At 38.2% G+C, this 16,957-nt stretch overlaps 6 protein-coding genes across 7 annotated transcripts; 1 reads left to right on the top strand and 5 right to left on the bottom strand.

The window, feature by feature from the left end:
* Positions 1-35: 35 nt before the first annotated feature.
* Positions 36-1,882, bottom strand: LOC136782759 (insulin-like growth factor-binding protein-related protein 1). Its single transcript, XM_066742414.1, has 4 exons — positions 1,717-1,882; positions 1,354-1,552; positions 335-635; positions 36-249 (listed from the first exon to the last, which is right to left on the bottom strand). The coding sequence occupies exons 1-4, from the start codon at positions 1,875-1,877 to the stop codon at positions 80-82; spliced, it is 831 nt and encodes a 276-aa protein (XP_066598511.1). The 5' UTR covers positions 1,878-1,882; the 3' UTR covers positions 36-79.
* Positions 1,883-2,188: 306 nt separating this feature from the next.
* LOC136782769 (uncharacterized) lies at positions 2,189-5,872 on the bottom strand. The gene is made up of 2 exons (XM_066742437.1): positions 5,754-5,872; positions 2,189-4,530 (listed from the first exon to the last, which is right to left on the bottom strand). The coding sequence occupies exon 2, from the start codon at positions 4,471-4,473 to the stop codon at positions 2,896-2,898; it is 1,578 nt and encodes a 525-aa protein (XP_066598534.1). The 5' UTR covers positions 4,474-4,530; positions 5,754-5,872; the 3' UTR covers positions 2,189-2,895.
* Positions 5,227-5,898, bottom strand: LOC136782920 (uncharacterized). The gene is made up of 3 exons (XM_066742697.1): positions 5,775-5,898; positions 5,410-5,710; positions 5,227-5,326 (listed from the first exon to the last, which is right to left on the bottom strand). Exons 1-3 carry the CDS (start codon positions 5,830-5,832, stop codon positions 5,227-5,229), a joined length of 459 nt encoding a protein of 152 aa, XP_066598794.1. The 5' UTR covers positions 5,833-5,898.
* Positions 5,899-6,229: 331 nt separating this feature from the next.
* On the top strand, positions 6,230-9,901 carry RhoGAP54D (Rho GTPase activating protein at 54D). Its single transcript, XM_066742510.1, has 7 exons — positions 6,230-6,713; positions 6,794-6,963; positions 7,030-7,239; positions 7,312-7,688; positions 7,753-8,112; positions 8,248-8,994; positions 9,130-9,901. Exons 1-7 carry the CDS (start codon positions 6,589-6,591, stop codon positions 9,892-9,894), a joined length of 2,754 nt encoding a protein of 917 aa, XP_066598607.1. The 5' UTR covers positions 6,230-6,588; the 3' UTR covers positions 9,895-9,901.
* A 22-nt stretch (positions 9,902-9,923) lies between these two features.
* LSm1 (U6 snRNA-associated Sm-like protein LSm1) lies at positions 9,924-12,007 on the bottom strand. Of its 2 annotated transcripts, XM_066742513.1 has the most exons (4): positions 11,654-12,007; positions 11,277-11,406; positions 10,864-11,048; positions 9,924-10,792 (listed from the first exon to the last, which is right to left on the bottom strand). In XM_066742513.1, exons 2-4 carry the CDS (start codon positions 11,320-11,322, stop codon positions 10,619-10,621), a joined length of 405 nt encoding a protein of 134 aa, XP_066598610.1. In that variant the 5' UTR covers positions 11,323-11,406; positions 11,654-12,007; the 3' UTR covers positions 9,924-10,618. The 2 variants fall into 2 exon arrangements, with proteins under 2 accessions (XP_066598610.1, XP_066598609.1); XM_066742512.1 differs by lacking the exon at positions 11,654-12,007 and having other exon boundaries at positions 11,277-11,544.
* A 204-nt stretch (positions 12,008-12,211) lies between these two features.
* On the bottom strand, positions 12,212-15,740 carry LOC136782825 (uncharacterized). Its single transcript, XM_066742511.1, has 2 exons — positions 15,050-15,740; positions 12,212-13,413 (listed from the first exon to the last, which is right to left on the bottom strand). Exons 1-2 carry the CDS (start codon positions 15,440-15,442, stop codon positions 13,090-13,092), a joined length of 717 nt encoding a protein of 238 aa, XP_066598608.1. The 5' UTR covers positions 15,443-15,740; the 3' UTR covers positions 12,212-13,089.
* Positions 15,741-16,957: the final 1,217 nt, after the last annotated feature.

The following is a 16,957-nucleotide window of genomic DNA, read 5'->3' as shown; positions in this document are numbered from 1 at the left end:
CTTGTTTCTACAAATAAAATATGAAAAATTCGAGTGCGATTGCATTTACATTTGTTTTTCCAAAAGTATGTGTATAACATTAAGCTAGTGTTACGCTAGCCACAGAGCTGGCTTCACCCATGGAATTATTAGCGATACAGTTGTACATTCCAGATTGCTCTTTAGAAAATCGTGCTAGCTGCATCCAGGAAGTTCGCATAAGAGGCTCAGGACCTTCGCTTATATTTACAGTTGCTTCATGATCAGTAGCTAAAAAAAAATATTTTGTAGCCTTTTATATATTGGAAAAGTAGAATACCATATGATCTATGATGGTTAATCTCGATTTTCTTACTTGGCAATATTTGAACTGTTTTCCCATCCGCTGAATGAAATTCCCAAAATATATCTGGTACAGGAAACCCCTTGGCTTCGCAATTTAAAGCAACTCGTTGGCCAATCTTGGTGGCAACATTCTCCAGAGATGATAAAATCCATGGTCGACTCTGACATGGCCCAAGATGCTGCAGCTTTAAGGTTAAATTTTTAAACCTCATTGCCTCCTCGTGTAATTCACAAGGCGTCTCGTACGTTATATTATTGCTCCCACATGCCGGGCTTTGCTCCATACATACGCATATGGCTTCTGGTTCGTCCTAAATTTTAAATCACGCTTTAACTCTATTTTATACTAATCTACCAAATTTTTTATAAATTCATAGGTTTGTTTAAATATTAGTTTAATTATATGGCAATCTGATGTATATTTTTGGACGTGTTACTGAAGTGTAAATCGATGTAAATGATTTGTGACGTAATATTGAAGTAAGTATGATGGATTTTTTCAGTAATCTCTCTAGCTTAGTTTTTTATGACAGGGAAAGAGCATTAAAGGGATTATTAATTGATTTAAAACACGTTTGCATCAACTTCCAATGTGGTTACTATTCACAAGTAGTTGAAGACAAAATTAAATTTGAAGCGAGATGGAGTCAGCGACCTATGAAACGGAAGCTCGGTACAGTACTATACACATGCGTTGAAAATTGCGAATTGGTGAAGAGTAGTAGGCGGAGGATTCGCATTACCTAAGTAGGTATATATCATGCCTAATGATACATACTCGTTTCATGCATGCTATCGGATGACACGTATTATCTAGACCTTATTCGCGTGAAAGTATGAACCTATTTCTTTTTCTCAGAAAAATTATAATGACCTCACTGGAAAATTTACATCGAAATTCGTTTAATTAAGAGTAAATATTATTTATTATTGTTTGAATATTATATTGCATTTGGTATACCACGTAAATAAATGGTTCCAAGACAAAATCAAGAAATTGGAGTTTTCTAAAAAATGCGGAAAGAATACCTCTTCTTCAAGGTCGGATCGCATTTGACACGCATAATTTCTTCCACAAAGTCCTTCGTTACGACTTTTGGCAGGTAGTTCTGGCAAGCTTGAATTCCAGCATGACTCACCTTCTAGACGAGCACATATACCGTCTGAGCAACACTCGCATGGATCGGCTACTGCCCCTAATTGACATTTTTCAATATTTTCTGGACATCTGTAAAAGTAAAATATGAAGACGCAATACTCGTTATTAAATAGGTCTGGTGTGAAATTTTGAGGGGGGGGGGGGGGTGTTTTATATTTGACTAAAATTGACTATGTATAGAATAGGCTATGCACACAAACAGAAGATTTAATTTGATCAATTATAATACTCACCTATAGGTACCACACGTGACACAACCATCGATCAATGATTTTTCAGGTATATCATTCACTTGCATCTGTTTACTGGCAGAAATAGCTTTTTGCGGTAATAACGTAATGCAAACTAGCAGCACTGGTGACAGTAATGAGGAAGTGAGAAATTTCGAAAGCATACCCTGTCGCGTCATCTCGACGACTGACGAAGTTTATGCACGGAGAAGATGATTGAGCTCTGCTCTAAACTCGGCGACAAGCAAAGAGGGAGACGAGACCGAAGAAGCTACTGCTACATTACACGATCTTCCTTCGCTCGCAATCAGCTCATTTGTAGTTTAATACTCATAGATAGCTCGAAACTATTAGCTCACTCTCACAATTGAAATACCTGTTTGTTAGGATACGTGCAATAAAACAAATTATAGACAAAACATTCCTATGGTTTTTGAACAATTTTATTTCAAATCGTACAATGGTTTATCGGGATTCTCTGATCACACGAGAAATTTTCACTGTTATTTATAAGACTAATTCTTCGTTAAAAGTAATTTAGGGCAACAGATTTTTTAATTAATATGGCTTTCTTTGCTGGAGGATAATTACTTTTTACGAAAAAGGATTGAAACAGATTTCGGTGTGCATAGTTGGCTTTTTAATTAGCGGCGAAAAATTTTGAGACATGCTCTTTGTGTTAGGAAACAGCGTTTCTGTAGAATCAGGCTAATCGACCATACAATCGCAAGAACAATCAGTATGATAAAAGAAAGGAGGGCGAGGGGACCGGGTACAAAGATAGAGTAGCTGATCTTCCTGATATAAGATACTGAGTTGTAGCCAGCCTTGGAAAGTTTCGGGTTCAACTGCGTCAATTCTCCATCACCTACTGGATTCACCACACCACGTCATATCGATCCTTGAGCCACAACATACCCATACAGAAATACACATCAGTCTAAAGTAGCCTTAACTTTAATTTGCTACATCATTGAATATTAAACAAAAACGCATCTTTAACGTTATATCCATGTTGATTGAAAATGTTTAGAAAACAAATAAGTATTTCTTTTCTGATCTGACTGATTTCGATTGTATCTTATGGTTTAGTTTGGTAAGAGGGAAACGGAGACGGTGACGGTCTTGTGAACGATACCTTTACTATATATTAGGCAAAATGGCAGAAGGCATCTGCCGAATTCATTCAATGCGCGGAGGCTCGTAACGAACATCGGAAATACGACTGATGCTTCCTCGAATAGGTGATAAGATCTGTTTGGTTATTCGCGCAACTCCAGATACTATTTGACTTCGACGAGTGGGCGATGAGTGCTTTCGAGTCTGTTGCAAAGGATCATCGGGCGATACTTGAGGAGAAGTCCCTTTCTCGTTACTCGTGGAACATTCGGATTCATTAACGGCGTTTGAACATTTATTCGCGTTAACAAACTGCTTTGTGCTAACCGAATTCCTACAATTGAACGCGGACGCCTCCGATTCTTGCGACACTACGCGAGAACTAATACAATGTGTGGAAGCACCTTTATATTCGCAATTACGATTTTCTTGATTCTGCGTGGTATGTTGAAAGAAGTTATTGGCCCGTACAAATGTTTTCTTGGATTTTCCACTTTGTGGTGATTTTGCACGAGCAATAGCAGCCATTAAGTTTGACTGCGGTTTGTTTATAAGCAATACCATTCCGCGTCTTTCAGACGATGGTGAACGATCTCGCGAGCCTCGAGACTCGCGCGCACGCGTATTGGCCATTGATGTCTCAGGTAGCGTCTCCACTGCCTTGGAAGCCGATGATCTCGTTACTTCTGCTCTGCCCTCTCCACAGCAAACGTTCAAGTTTGTATCTGCGGCAGCGCATAAACTGTCGCAAGAATTTACGGACTTAATTCTCGACATCGCGCAGTCTGTCGAAGAACGGTAATTGCAATTTCCACAAGATTCGTCACCACTATTCTCACAACTACAGAGTGCGCCCTCGTTTTCGTCAATCGAGCCTAATCCTTCACAACCGCCAACGTCTCCCGTAGCCTCGGTAACCGTAATCCAAGGCGAGACAGACTGACCTGGGCCTCTGCAAACCGGTGAACAGGAACGATCGGGCGTTCCGCACGGCTTATTTCTAGAACAAGCAACCATTTTTCGGCATGACGTGCAGAGTGGATCCGTCTGGCATGGTGCGAAGCGAGATTCGGCCGAAGACTGTGAATTTGGTCGACAAGGAGAGTGGGCAGAACACGGGGAATCAACCCTACAAGGTCTTGCTCTCGGAACGATAGTACGACATTTGCTGGATGTGCAGTGGTCGCAAGGGGGTGGTAAACATGGCTGACATTGCGTGCAATGACACTTTGGACCTGGAGGCAGTCGTGGAAGCGGATAGCAGAGACGAGCGTTTGGACATTTGACCTTTGTCCGGGGGAATCGTCGCTCACTGGGCGGACAGGCACATTCTGGTGATGACGGGCAGTCACAGGAACATTCGCGCTCGGCCCGAGCGTCAATCTGCACTGGCGGAGGGCAATTGCAGCTCCGAGGCATCGGTTGGCACATACAGTAACCTGTGATGCACTGGCAACAGCTGCGCTTCTTCAAGATCGATTTTGGAGGCGATGCACAGGGCTGACAGCAGTTAGCAGTTACTCCGTGACTCGTACAACACTCTGATCGACATTGCGCCTCATCGTCGTGATTAACTGTACCACAACCACCGCCCGATTCACGATCGACAGTGCTTGATTCGTCCTCTTCCATGTTATCCATTATCGAACCTTGACTATCGCACGAACCGCCTGACAGACGATTGTCCCTACAGCATTTCTGTAATAATAATTTAACGACGTAAGAACGAAAGATAAATATAACATAGGGGGGAATAAATAATAAGATTTTCATCGTTTCAGCTGGACTTTCTGCACTTTTTGCAATGTCAATTTGTACGAAGAATTTCAGGGAACGCGTCAAAGCGTCACAGAAAATAGTAAAGCTGTATGTGGGTTAACTAATAATATGCGAGTGAAAGTGTTAAGTAAATCATTCACGATGTCAATTTTTTCAAAAGCGAGATGCCCAGTGTTTTTTTTCCTGAGATCCGAGAAATTTAATTCGTTTAAGGGTCGATTTAAGGCTGCGATTCATACTCTACGGCTACAAACCATCACGGCAACGTCAGCTTAAATTAGTTGGGAAAGATCGGGCGATACATTTTCGCTCTTCTAATTAATGGTAACTGCCGACGCCGGGACGACTCATTGCCGTATGGTGCAAACTGGTCTTAAATCAACCCTAAAGCGTTTTAAAAGAATTATGCATGTATAATGTTTGAATAATATCACTTTGCTGTAAATCTTCTTAAATTTCATAATATTATACCTACATGACAATATAAAAGAATATAATTATTACAGAAACATATTTCAATCATTATTGTCATCGTCATCGCTTCTTCCTTCATATAAACATGTTCCAAAAGAGCAGAAATACAGGTAAAATGAATAAAACCAATATTTCACGGCTCTACCTGCCTTTGTGTACCTTACAGTTTGCTCGTGGTAAGGCGTGACACGAGCGTTTTGTTTTCGTTGGTAAGCATGGTCGGCATGGAGCTGCGGTTCTGCTATGAAACAAGTAAATCAAAGGAAGTAGAATTTCTTTAGCTCTTTTCGGTACAAATTTTGTAAATAGTACTGGCGTGATTACTATGTGCGACAATTGCAACATTTGCAATTCCACTGTCGTCCATGGTTGCTCCATTGTCGACGTAGCTCGGTGAAATTATTGAGCCATTCGCAATTTGGTTTTGGCGGTACATTGCAGTTCCAAGCCTCTTCCTCTGCACATTGACACGGTCCTGGACAAGCACCAGTAGCCGCTGTTCCAGACGGCCGAAATCCTCCACAATCCGCGCGATCCAAACACCCCACGTTTTTCTGACAAAGGCAGCTGCGAATTCGTGGCTCGTTTGCTAGGCAGCCAGTAGTTTCTGCAGCGCAACTGCTTCCTATAGTAATTATGGTCGAATGAAAAATTTTGCATGAGGTTACCTAGTTTGGATGCGATCTAACCACAACAGCCTGTGCCAGGATATCGTTCAATTTTGCCGCTACCCTCACAACAAGACATATCTCTTTGATATATATGTATATTATTTTACTTTTACACGAATTTAGTTTACATTTTTCTTTTTTTAATTTAGTATGTTTTTCGAGTATTTACAAATGATAAACTGTATCGATGACTGTGCCTCTCAAATGACACCCATTGTAAACTAATTTGAACTCTAATAAATGGTCGGTACGACAGACGACAGTGAGTGAAAATTTACCGACAGATCCCAAATATCATTTGTAGGTGAGGGTTCTAGTCTAGCCCTGTAGGGCTGTAATCCGTCTTTCGGCCGAGACTCGCTCCGGAATCCGGGCGCTCCAGCGCCACCCGATATCCGGCACCTTATGTATAGTTATGTCGTTGGTTGAGTGTATGGGAGTATGGCGCTAAAAATGATTGTGGCGCCACAATAAGATTGCGGCAAAATTAGTATCTAACCATCTACCGGATTTGAATGCTAACTTCAGTTTAAGTAGTTCAAGACCGTAACGTTTGTTTTCAGTAGGTTAAATAGCTTGGAATTAGTTTTAAGTAGGAAGTTTTTGCCATTTTCATGATAAACCTAATTATAGCGAAGATTTTAGGTAATTCCTAGTGTAAAGTTTTGATGGTTGATTATACAAATGTTGTAAAAAATGAAAAAATGCATATGATAACGGGAAGCATCCATTAACCGCCGTTTATCAAATGTTAAAGAGCGTGGGTAGTTCAATTAATTCAAACATGCTGAGGAAGAATGCTTGAATTATTATCATTTAATTAATAATAATTATGGAAGATTTTAATGATGGAGTGGACGGAAAACTGGCTTTTCGGATGCGAAAGGTAAATCCTGAGCAATTTCACACCCTTGTAAAGATGCACCTGTCTTTTGAGCTTGATTTAAATACTGAAGAGTAAGTTTATATTTATAAATCGTCTCCAGTGTAATATGTTTTTTTTATATATATTATATTTTAATAAATTATTATTCCAGTAATGATTGTATAACTGAAAAAGCAAAAGAGAAAAAGTGGAGTTTATTAAGTTTTTCGAAAAAGCCTAAATCCACTATTAGTCTACAAAAGGGAGTCGAAGGTGCTAGTCTTACAGAAGATGGTATAAAACAAGTAAAGAAACTTATAGATTACTTGATTAATGAACATTGTAAGTATATGTTTCATTTAAATATTTTAAAAATACTAGAGATTTATACTAAAAACAAATTTATAGGTCTGATACAAGAAGGTATATTTAGAAGAACTGGAAAACTGACAAGACAGCAGGATTTAAAAGCTGCTTTGTATCAAGGAAATGAATTAGATCTTGAGGATGGCAGATTTAGCGTCCATGACTGTGCATCGGTTTTGAAAAGTTTTTTAGCAGAGCTGTCAGAACCGCTTTTAACAGATTTACATTATCCTGCTCATTGCCAAATTGCTGGTACAGAATTTTAGAGTATTTTATTCTATTTGTTTTCTTATAGAAAATATGGCATTCAAATATTTTTTGCAGAATTTTGCAGTATTGAATCAAGTACTAATGAATCTCGACTACTCAGGTCTTTACAGTTACTATTATTGTTATTACCACCGCCTAATAGGATAGTATTAAAAAATGTTTTAAATCTTCTGCATAAGACTGCTACTTTCGAGTGCAAGAACAAAATGAATTGTGATACTTTAGCAACACTTTTTACTCCACATTTATTGTGCCCTAGAAAGCTCTCACCAGAGGCTTTGCATATTAATTCTCAAAATTTATCATGTTTAATTGCATTCATGATAAAAAAGGGTATAGAAATGTTTGATGTTCCTCCAAAATTAGCCACTGACATAAGAGCTTATTGGGTTGAGCAAGAAAGGAAACTATTAAGCCCTAAAAAAACTGATGTAAGTTTCTTTCTTAAATAGTAAAATACTGAGTTTTTTTATTATTAATAAATAAATAATTTAGTTGAATGAGTCAGCACAAGATACAACGGGTACAGCTCATACAGTGTTCAGTTTTGTGGATCACAAACTTACTGCAAAAGCTAATTCTACTGAAGATACACAAGCTGCACTTGCGCAGCTTTATGCACACATACAAGCAATGCCTGAGTCTGCCAAGAAGAGGAAACTTGTAAAACAATTTAACAAGGAAAATGGCCAAGGAACACCAAGACAAGTTAAACAATATAGGACCAAAAGTCTTGGAGATTCTATTAAAAAACATATTTTCCAAAAGAAAATTTTGGGTCAGAAGAAACTTATGGATATAAATCTTGGTTGTAATATTACCAGATCAAGTAGCGAGGAAACAATTTTATCTACGGCAAGTACAGCAGTAAACTTTATTTTAACTTTATTAACAGCCTCAGCTTATTAATGATTAATAATATTATATTTTTTCTAATCTTATATTGATGATACAATTATAACAGTTTCACTTTCTGCATGTTCACAATAGACGCTTGAGAAACAATCTCCAATGCAAACAGCTTTCAGCAAGTCTGAGGATGAACTTAGCCTTGAACAAATAGATACCTCAAAAAGTAATAATCTTCTTCTTACAAAGGCAATCAGCATTAGTACTGGTAGTCTCAACAATTCTTTAATGAAAAATTATAAAGAAAACAGAAATATTATGCTTACGAATTTTGTTAAAATTAATGAAGAAAGCCTTAATGAAAAAACTGAAAAAAGTAAGCAAGAAAATTGGAGTCAAAATGAAGATGCTACCTGCAAAATTAATGAAAAAGAAGTTGAAGTTTATTCTCCTAAACATTTAAATGATAAATATAGACCAATTAGGTTGACGCGACAATTAAGCGAACCTCCCGATCTATATTCTTCTCGATCAATTTTCGTTAAAACAAACGAAACCGAAATAGTCCGACAAAATTCAGATCCTATTTTTTCTATAACAAAAAAACCGAATATTGAAGTTGTTTTCACTCCTAAAAAATCTATAAAAAAACCAAATGTAATGAAAGATTTCAAAAGGGAAGCAGGAATAGGCCCTGCATGCTCAAACACATCTCCATTAATGCGAAACAAATTTAGGAATGTGCATGCTGCACATACATCTACTCCTTCGAGTATCTTAAGAAGAAATCTCGTAACAAATGATTATGTATTGACTCCTGTAACTAATAGCGATAACAGCATGAGTCCAATTACGCAAAGTGCTACAAAAATGACCAAAGCTATGCAGGTATGATTTTATAACTATTTTTAGTTTTTATTTATGCTCTATTTTTGGAGCTTTTATCACTTATTGTTATGCTCATTTTTTTATTTACAGCTGCTTATTTAAATTTAATTAAACTGAAATATTTTTATTTTACAGGAAACTATGATGACGCCGCGGTCAAGAAAGCCCGTTATGATGATATCAGGATCAAATCTTTGTAATTTAGCAGCCGTAAAGGATGGCTGGACTCAACAGAGTACCCCGTGCAACTTATTGAGTCCTACTTCTGAAGTTCATGATTATTTAAATTGTATCTCCATTTTAGAAGAATCGCCAAGACCAAACAGTACAGATACCGATTGTTCTTCGCTGGAGAGGGTTGAATTAGAAAACAAGGAAAACTTACAAACAAAGCAATGTAAAGAAAGAAATTTTGTTACATCACTAGCTGATGATTATTGTACACTGGCTCAACAAAGCTCTATGTCCATAACCAGTACATTTAGAGAATATTTGCTATCAAGAAGCGTTTTAACTGCCAGCCCAGTAGATTTGAGCTTTACCTCAAGAACCGGAGACTTTGAACAGTCGGAATCAGATCTAAACATGCTAAATGAAGAAGAGCTATCAGAAAGTTTACTCTGTTGTTTGGATGGAAACAATCCGGAATCTGATACATCAGGGGTTGTATCTGGTAGCACTAACAGTGCAAACAATTCTTCCGAACAAATCAATGATATGCCGTCTCCGCGGAAGAGGGGTACAACTTTACAGCGAAATGACTCTAAGCGATCTACTGCTACGAAAAATAAAATTAAAGCCAGAAGTCCTAAGAGTTATGGCTTGCAACAGAAACAGCTTAGTGAGTCAACATTAAGTTCTATAAAAATTAAAGATGGTTTTCAAGAAACCTCATTTTGAGGTAATGTTAAAAACAATTAATTATAAATCATATTTAAATAATTTTTCATAAATCCTTGAAGTTAATCATAAACTTTTTGAAAAGTTTAAAAATATTAACATTTTCCAAATATATTAAGCAAAGCAATAGCTCAATATTGGTGACTGAAAGTATAAGGAAGTTTGCAGACTTAAATGACGATATTTTAATTAAGAAAAGCAATTACAAAAAAATCATTTGACATTGGAGCTTTTCGTTGGTGCTATTGTTACTACTTTTCACTGTTGATATTTCCGAAATATCACCGTATATGTATCTTTTTATTGTATAATGTACATTTCTCTTTACTTTGATGCTGAAACTAACGTATTGTGTATGTTATTAAAAAATATTTTTAGCATTTTCATACTAAATGTTTATTAATAAAGCCTATAACAATTCTTCATCGATCACTATTAAGCCTGCAAAAGACAGGAGTCAAATATTACACATAAAAAACGATTCTCCTTTATACTTATAAAGTTAATCTCAATAATTATTTTATTTGGTAGAAACTAAAATATCAAAATGAGCTGACCTATCTTCACAATTACGATAGTCTGTAGTCACATTCATGTTCTTTTCAAGCTTTTGTTAAAAATAGGCTATCATTTCATATCAAAATTGATGTACATTATGTATATCACATACAGCTAATATTAAAAATACATAGCAAATAGGAATAATTAAGAACAAAAAAAAAGCTCAGTACATATCATCATGACCTAAGTCTGGTATATATGAAAGTCCTCGCTCTTTCAAAGCTTTATTCATTAATCGAGACTGATCTTGCTTCAGCTCTTGCTCACGCCTTTGAGCATCCAAAATATCATCCACAGATACTTGGGTTAATGGCAAATCCTTTTCTTTTTCGATATCCTAGATGAATCAAGATGTTATTAAACATGAAGTAGTTCATAGAGCTAGTTTATTCAATTTAAAATCCTTACAATTTCTCCTAAAAGCACTACATTTTCCCCTCGTACAATAAAAATGCCTCTAGGAATGTCTCCGTACTCTTTACCAACATGAATTCTTTCTATTGTCCGATGAAGCACTATATTAGCAAATTGATCAACACTCCTAAGATATCCAATTAAAGTTCTGCCGTCTCTTAATAGCACCATCAGTTTTTCTATATGAAAAAGGAAATTTACCGTTTCACTAATTAATAACATAACATTTTAAATTATACTTGTTTTTAATTTTGCTCTCTACATAAATCAAAAAGAAACTTTCGCATAAATATATATGTTAAAATATGCTTTAGCATAGTAAACAATTCTTTCATAAATAATTATAAAGCACATAACCTATAAATTGATATAAAGCAATATTCACAATATATAATCAAATCACATACTGTCAAGTTCTTCCAAAAGAGAAGCTGTTCCCGGCACAGCATTCATTTTGTATTAATTTTAGATTCTGCATACAAGAAATAGTCACTGTGCGCGAAAAACACAACGACGGTGAAGAATGAAAATTGAAGTCTGAAAATGAAAACAGTATAAAGTGTGAGAGTGCGTCAGTGGATTATGATGCGAAGCTGTATAATGTATATGTATATGGAATGACAGTGAAAAACTTATAGGAATTAACGGTAGGTAATGCTGCTAGTTAGTTTTTCACTTTGGTTTTCATATACATACATAAATGGCAAAATATTCTCGCTTCATTAACTTTACAATTGTTGTATTTCTTGCAAGATAAAGTTTATATAAATAGTACGAATATTACCATTGCACTGTAATGTAGATAACTTTGTATTGTTGTATGTATACCGTACATGGGCAAAACTTTGTACTACTTCGTAGAATAACATAACTAAATATTAGAAGACATATGTAAAAAGTAAATAGAAAGTTTCTTCAGATGTAGACCTTTCTAAATTTACGCAATGCTTGAAAAATATTGAAAAATCTACAAAATTTCAAATAAACTACGAGACCGTACAACGCATACGATACGACAATGTTAAACTGTTGGAAATGTAGAGTGTCGTAGGTAATGTTTTCTACATTTGTAAGGAAAAGATATTTTTACCTACAGTATATGCACTGAGACTTGCCTACGAAATTGCATCGATTTTGCTCCTGAGATTAGAAATGGCATGAGAAATACAGAGACACTTTTGCTAAATGATTTCGATCGTTAATTTTTCGATAGCAGAATCAATAGAGGCCAGTCAATGTACACATGAAAATTAATAATATTTAATTAACATATAAGATGTAAATTTGACCAATTTTATTGAAAAAAATTCAATTTTATTGAAAAATGGAGTGTCATATTTACTTGTCGAACAGCGTATAAAATGTATAAATATAACTTAAAGAATATATTATATATTAATATTTAAGTGTGAGTTATTATTTCCTATCATCGACATATAAAAATAACGTATAAATACTAATTCTTAATACTGTGTATAGCATACAATTCATTAATACAAAAATAATGTATTTTTCATAAAAAGACTGCAATCTTAAAGGTGTATCAACTGCGGTAGAGCTTTACTCGAATCTATCCTACCAAACTTGAGCCAAAATACATTAGTTTCACGTATGCGAGTGGAGCTACTCAACCTGCACAGTCGGTATACGCGTTACCTTTAAGCACATACACTGGTCCAGTTTAAGAAAGCGAAATGCTAATTCATTAATGACCTAATATCACACTCTTAAAAAGCTAGTCATCAGTTAAAGACACACTTGGTAAGTTGATACATAATAATATAAATAATTAAATTATAGTAACTTTGATTCGCAGAGAAATAAATAATATAAATACTATAAATCTACACAGATGGCGCAATAAATTATATAAATTAAATATTAAATATTGTCAGATAATAAATAAGTTAAAATAGATTCCTTAAAAATGAGAGAATTATGCTGAACAAGAAATGTGACTGTTAGAGCGTGTGCCGTTAATGACTGTCGATAGCAGTCGTAGCACGTGTTAACGCGATTGTCAGTGAATAAAGCATTTATTGATCAGCCGCGCGTTTCTGCTTGTGACGTATCATTTACCAACTATCGTAATCACGAATATGTTAAGCCACAGTACAACGACGTTTCTCGCATCTTTGTTCGAGCATAAATTGAAAAAAGAAGAAATTCTCATCGGTGACGACAGGAAATATTAATAAAACTGTAGTCAAGGTGAATCCCCTAATAGTCGAACACGTGTTTCCACGCGTGTAAATAATCCCTGTACTTGAGAAGGACACCCCAATCGCGTACCAAACGCCTCGTGTCGTCTATGGGGTTTCGTTCAGTGTAGGTCATGATGCTCCTCGAGATGTTTATCGGACGTGTCAGCGTCGTCAGTGCATCGATAGAGTTTTCGACTTCGCACAACATAGTCTTTAAGGAAGCTTGAGTCTTGTCGAGGGCCTGCGCGAGTTGCGCGTCAGTTTCATCCTCGAACAGCTGTTCCAGAGCTACCGCAAACTTTTGGAGATCGGTGTAGAGCTTTGGAAAGTGATTGGCTATCTGAAAGAGAGAAGAAAGAGGTTAGAATTATATATAGAAGATTGAGATTTAATCGGTATCTCGCTTGAGAGAGTTGGAGGAGCGTGTGGTCGGGTGGATGGTGAGAGCGAAGGGAGGGGAGGGGGAAGGGGGGGGTGGTTAGGAAGAAAAGGGGGCCCCGAGGGGAGCGCGCTACCGCAGATATAGGGAATAAATGGAGGAGCGCCGAGCGGTGGATGTGGCCTGGTCTGGGAGTGAGCACGTATCGCGAGAGGATTTATCAGCTGGCGCGTTATCAGTGCGGCCGTTACGAGGAGTCAGAGAGACCGGAGACGAGCGCGATTACGTAGTCGCTCCACCCGGCAAACATGAGCGCCCGCCGAACGAGTGCTGCGCGCGCAGCTACTCGCGAACGACCGCGTGCTCTCCTACTCGCCTGCTACTTTATAATAATTACCGTCTCATTAAAATTTGTTATTTAACGTTACGTTAATCAATTGCAGCCGGGTGGTCCGACTGCCCACCCGCCACGCTACGCTCGACCCGACCGCCCTCTCCGCTGCTACCTTCAAATACCGCACGCACTGCATCCACATGAGCCGCGCGAGCCCTTCGCCAACCTTCCACCTTCTGCCTTTCTTCCCCTGATACACGCCAAACACTCGCGTCGACTCAATGAATATTATTAAACTTTACGCGAATCCATTAGCCTCGACGACCGCGGCTCGATTCTCTTTCCTCTCTATTTCTTTCTTTCTCCCTCCCCCTACTCCTCCTCCACCACCACCAGTCATCCTTGTACCGTTCGCGCATAATTCTCACCACTGTCAGCGAAGCGCCACTAATATCTACATATATATATATATATATATATATATATATATCGAAACTCCAAAACATCGAACGACCGAAACTCATCATCTCCTTCCTCGATTCTTCGACTCGTCGCGTCGCAAGAGAACGGCTCTATTAAAACCTCCCCGACTATGCTTTTATTATACATCAATGACAAGTGCACCGCCAGCTTTGTCTTCTTAGAGCATATCATCGACGACAAACAAGCCGACCAAGCCGTCGCGCGTCGTCGGTTCTTTCTTATGATTCACACGTCCGCAAGCTGCACTTTTCTATTCTCGCTAAGTATAAGAGAGGCCGCGGGAGAGATCCGTGAGACGAGATTGACCCGTACGGTACACGTACCGCAGAACACGATTTCACGAGAAATTTGGAGGCAAGTGAACGACTGAGAATCGATCGTGAGTATAAACTTTTACGATGAATTGGAATTGCCAGTTCAGCCACGCGATTTAAGTAGAAGAGGCATCCGAGAATCCAGCGCGCGAGCTTTCATTCATGTTTATGCGAGGTTTTTTTGCAGCTATAATTCCACGAACGATGTTACTCAGCCGGTATTATTATCTCGGGAACACAAACACACATCTTTTCGGAATGGCATATATATATATATATATATATATATATATACATATATATATATTCTTAGCGAGAGGTTTTTCGACCGAAACTCGAGGAACTCCACGGTGGTGAGAGGATCTAATTTAGTCGAGGTTGAATTAGCGAGAAGTGAGTTCGAGGAGTGTTTTTAGGGAAAGAGAGTAATAAAGCGTGCAAGCGTCTAAAAAGGTAAGATATTTACCATTTGCTGGCTCTCCGTTCTGAGTCTTCTTATGGATGCAGCGTCGCTCTTGCCAGGTAGCCAATTGGGTATGTATTGGTGATCTCTTATTCCAATCCTGACTTTCTCGTAAAAGTACTCGTAGTCTCTAACGAGGTAATCCTCCAAGGTCATCTGATGTTGGAGCTTCAGTATGTCCAGCCTCTCGCGGATTATGTCCTCGACGCTCGCATCCGGGTACTCCTGGGATGACGTTTCTTCTTCTTCCACGGAGGAGTAAGCGAATCCGTAGGACGACGAGCTCCTGCATGGTCGATGCCAGGAAGGCACGACGGATCTGGTGTGCTTTTTAGCCGGAGCGGCAAGAACGACACCGATCAAACAGAACAGCGCGTACCAACTCTTCCAAGACATGACTCTTACTGGAGTGTGCGAAACGAGACGGTTTCTCTTTCAATATATATATATATATATATATATAATAATCTTATTAAAGTTATCTTCCGATATGTTCTCTATTACGTGTATAATTTTTCTATCGTGATTGTACCGTGCCGCGGAGCTTATGGACTTCGCTCGAAGCTGCCTTATCGCTCTACCTTCAATTAAGGTGCTATATATTTATTTGATTAGATGAGGTAATAATTTTCGGTGACCACGGTCAATCGGAATCGTTTAATCGGATCGGTCAATCGATAGCTGGTGAGAAGCTCGCGGCTGGCCCGTGATGTTCAACTGTGATTGTCAATTCCATGCTTCCTCCTTATATATATGGGATTGTGTAAACAATCGAACGTACGTAGGCACGTTCGACTTCTCGCGTGCGATGAGCTGCGGTGGGGTAGCAGCGAAGGTTTTGTCCGCCTTTTATCAGCACCGGAACCCCGAGAATCCCGAGTTATACGTTCTGCAGAGCCGGTCATTTTTTTCGCCAATACCTTGCAACCGTCCACGTCGATCGGGACGCGTCAAGAGCCTTATCTTTCTAATCCATTCCGTCATAAGGTATGAAATCTTATGCAATTCGCGTATAGTGAGCACTTTTGGCGCAATCCTAGTATCAGTTCGCTATCTCGCTACTGTAACTGATATCGTAATTCACCGCAATTTCGAATCTCTCTACTCCTGATTTACCAATAAAATCTTAAATAAACACGATGCACGCGCAGGGATTCGTCCGGTGCCATCGAATCAGCACGGATATATGTCGTTCTATTCATAACCGCGGTGAGAACGGAATTCATTTAGTAGTAACGTCATTCACGGTGATGCCCAAAAGATAATAAAATCTAACCGAATACGTAGGTTTTTTAAATATGAGATTGCTAGGTAAACTGAAGATGTGACGCGCGAAGTGCGAGTTTGGTGTGCACGATGTATACGCGCCTACTGGATCAGCCTGCTCGAGTCCCACGAATCTAACGTTTTCTGCACCCTTTTCCGAGAAAGAGTCTCGCAAATTTATCTCGCGCGAGCTACGTACTCGCTAAACAGCGAATCATCTTTACGAGTTAAAGTTCGCGAATTCCGCCCACATCGATCGTGTAGCTTGCGGAGCGGCTTTCTTCGAATCATCCGTTACTTGTCATCGGGCATTTTCGGAGCTTACCTGCAGAAATCCCTCAAAAAACCGATAGCTATGCAGTTGCAAACATCATCTGTTTGTATTGTGATTCAAATGGGAATGCCACAGGATATGATATAAGGATAAATTCTATTGTTTATCTTAATCATCGATGTAAATCGATTGCTCTTTTCCGTTATTCTTGCTTGGATTTTTTTTTAAATTTCTATTTTTCTAGAAAAAATTATAGAATAAAGAGTATCCTGTGTACAATCGGTGAGTAAGTTCTTGACGTCAAGAGGTCAATAATTCTCCAGCGGCGCGGCGCTTTTCAGCAAAAACTACTCAATGAAGTTAAACCTTGG

This window comes from Prorops nasuta, unplaced genomic scaffold, assembly GCF_024137725.1.
Source record: "Prorops nasuta isolate Cenicafe-Biocafe unplaced genomic scaffold, Cenicafe_Pnas_1.2 PNAS00030, whole genome shotgun sequence".
Lineage (NCBI taxonomy): Eukaryota > Metazoa > Arthropoda > Insecta > Hymenoptera > Bethylidae > Prorops > Prorops nasuta.
This window is presented reverse-complemented; position numbering and strand designations above follow the sequence as displayed.

Excerpts from the sequence above, each read along its gene's own strand:
- LOC136782759 (XM_066742414.1), bottom strand. The coding sequence starts at position 1,877 with ATGCTTTCGAAATTTCTCACTTCCTCATTACTGTCACCAGTGCTGCTA. Across the intron at positions 1,553-1,716 it reads GTCACGTGTGGTACCTATAG|ATGTCCAGAAAATATTGAAA; the intron begins GTGAGTATTATA and ends TTACTTTTACAG. Across the intron at positions 636-1,353 it reads GATCCGACCTTGAAGAAGAG|GACGAACCAGAAGCCATATG; the intron begins GTATTCTTTCCG and ends TTTAAAATTTAG.
- LOC136782769 (XM_066742437.1), bottom strand. The coding sequence starts at position 4,473 with ATGGATAACATGGAAGAGGACGAATCAAGCACTGTCGATCGTGAATCG.
- LOC136782920 (XM_066742697.1), bottom strand. The coding sequence starts at position 5,832 with ATGTCTTGTTGTGAGGGTAGCGGCAAAATTGAACGATATCCTGGCACA. Across the intron at positions 5,711-5,774 it reads TCCTGGCACAGGCTGTTGTG|GAAGCAGTTGCGCTGCAGAA; the intron begins GTTAGATCGCAT and ends TAATTACTATAG. Across the intron at positions 5,327-5,409 it reads TGTTGCAATTGTCGCACATA|CAGAACCGCAGCTCCATGCC; the intron begins GTAATCACGCCA and ends CTTGTTTCATAG.
- RhoGAP54D (XM_066742510.1), top strand. The coding sequence starts at position 6,589 with ATGGAAGATTTTAATGATGGAGTGGACGGAAAACTGGCTTTTCGGATG. Across the intron at positions 6,714-6,793 it reads CTTGATTTAAATACTGAAGA|TAATGATTGTATAACTGAAA; the intron begins GTAAGTTTATAT and ends TTATTATTCCAG. Across the intron at positions 6,964-7,029 it reads TTACTTGATTAATGAACATT|GTCTGATACAAGAAGGTATA; the intron begins GTAAGTATATGT and ends ACAAATTTATAG.
- LSm1 (XM_066742513.1), bottom strand. The coding sequence starts at position 11,322 with ATGAATGCTGTGCCGGGAACAGCTTCTCTTTTGGAAGAACTTGACA. Across the intron at positions 11,049-11,276 it reads TCTTTTGGAAGAACTTGACA|AAAAACTGATGGTGCTATTA; the intron begins GTATGTGATTTG and ends TTTTTCATATAG. Across the intron at positions 10,793-10,863 it reads TAGTGCTTTTAGGAGAAATT|GATATCGAAAAAGAAAAGGA; the intron begins GTAAGGATTTTA and ends TGATTCATCTAG.
- LOC136782825 (XM_066742511.1), bottom strand. The coding sequence starts at position 15,442 with ATGTCTTGGAAGAGTTGGTACGCGCTGTTCTGTTTGATCGGTGTCGTT. Across the intron at positions 13,414-15,049 it reads GAACGGAGAGCCAGCAAATG|ATAGCCAATCACTTTCCAAA; the intron begins GTAAATATCTTA and ends TCTCTCTTTCAG.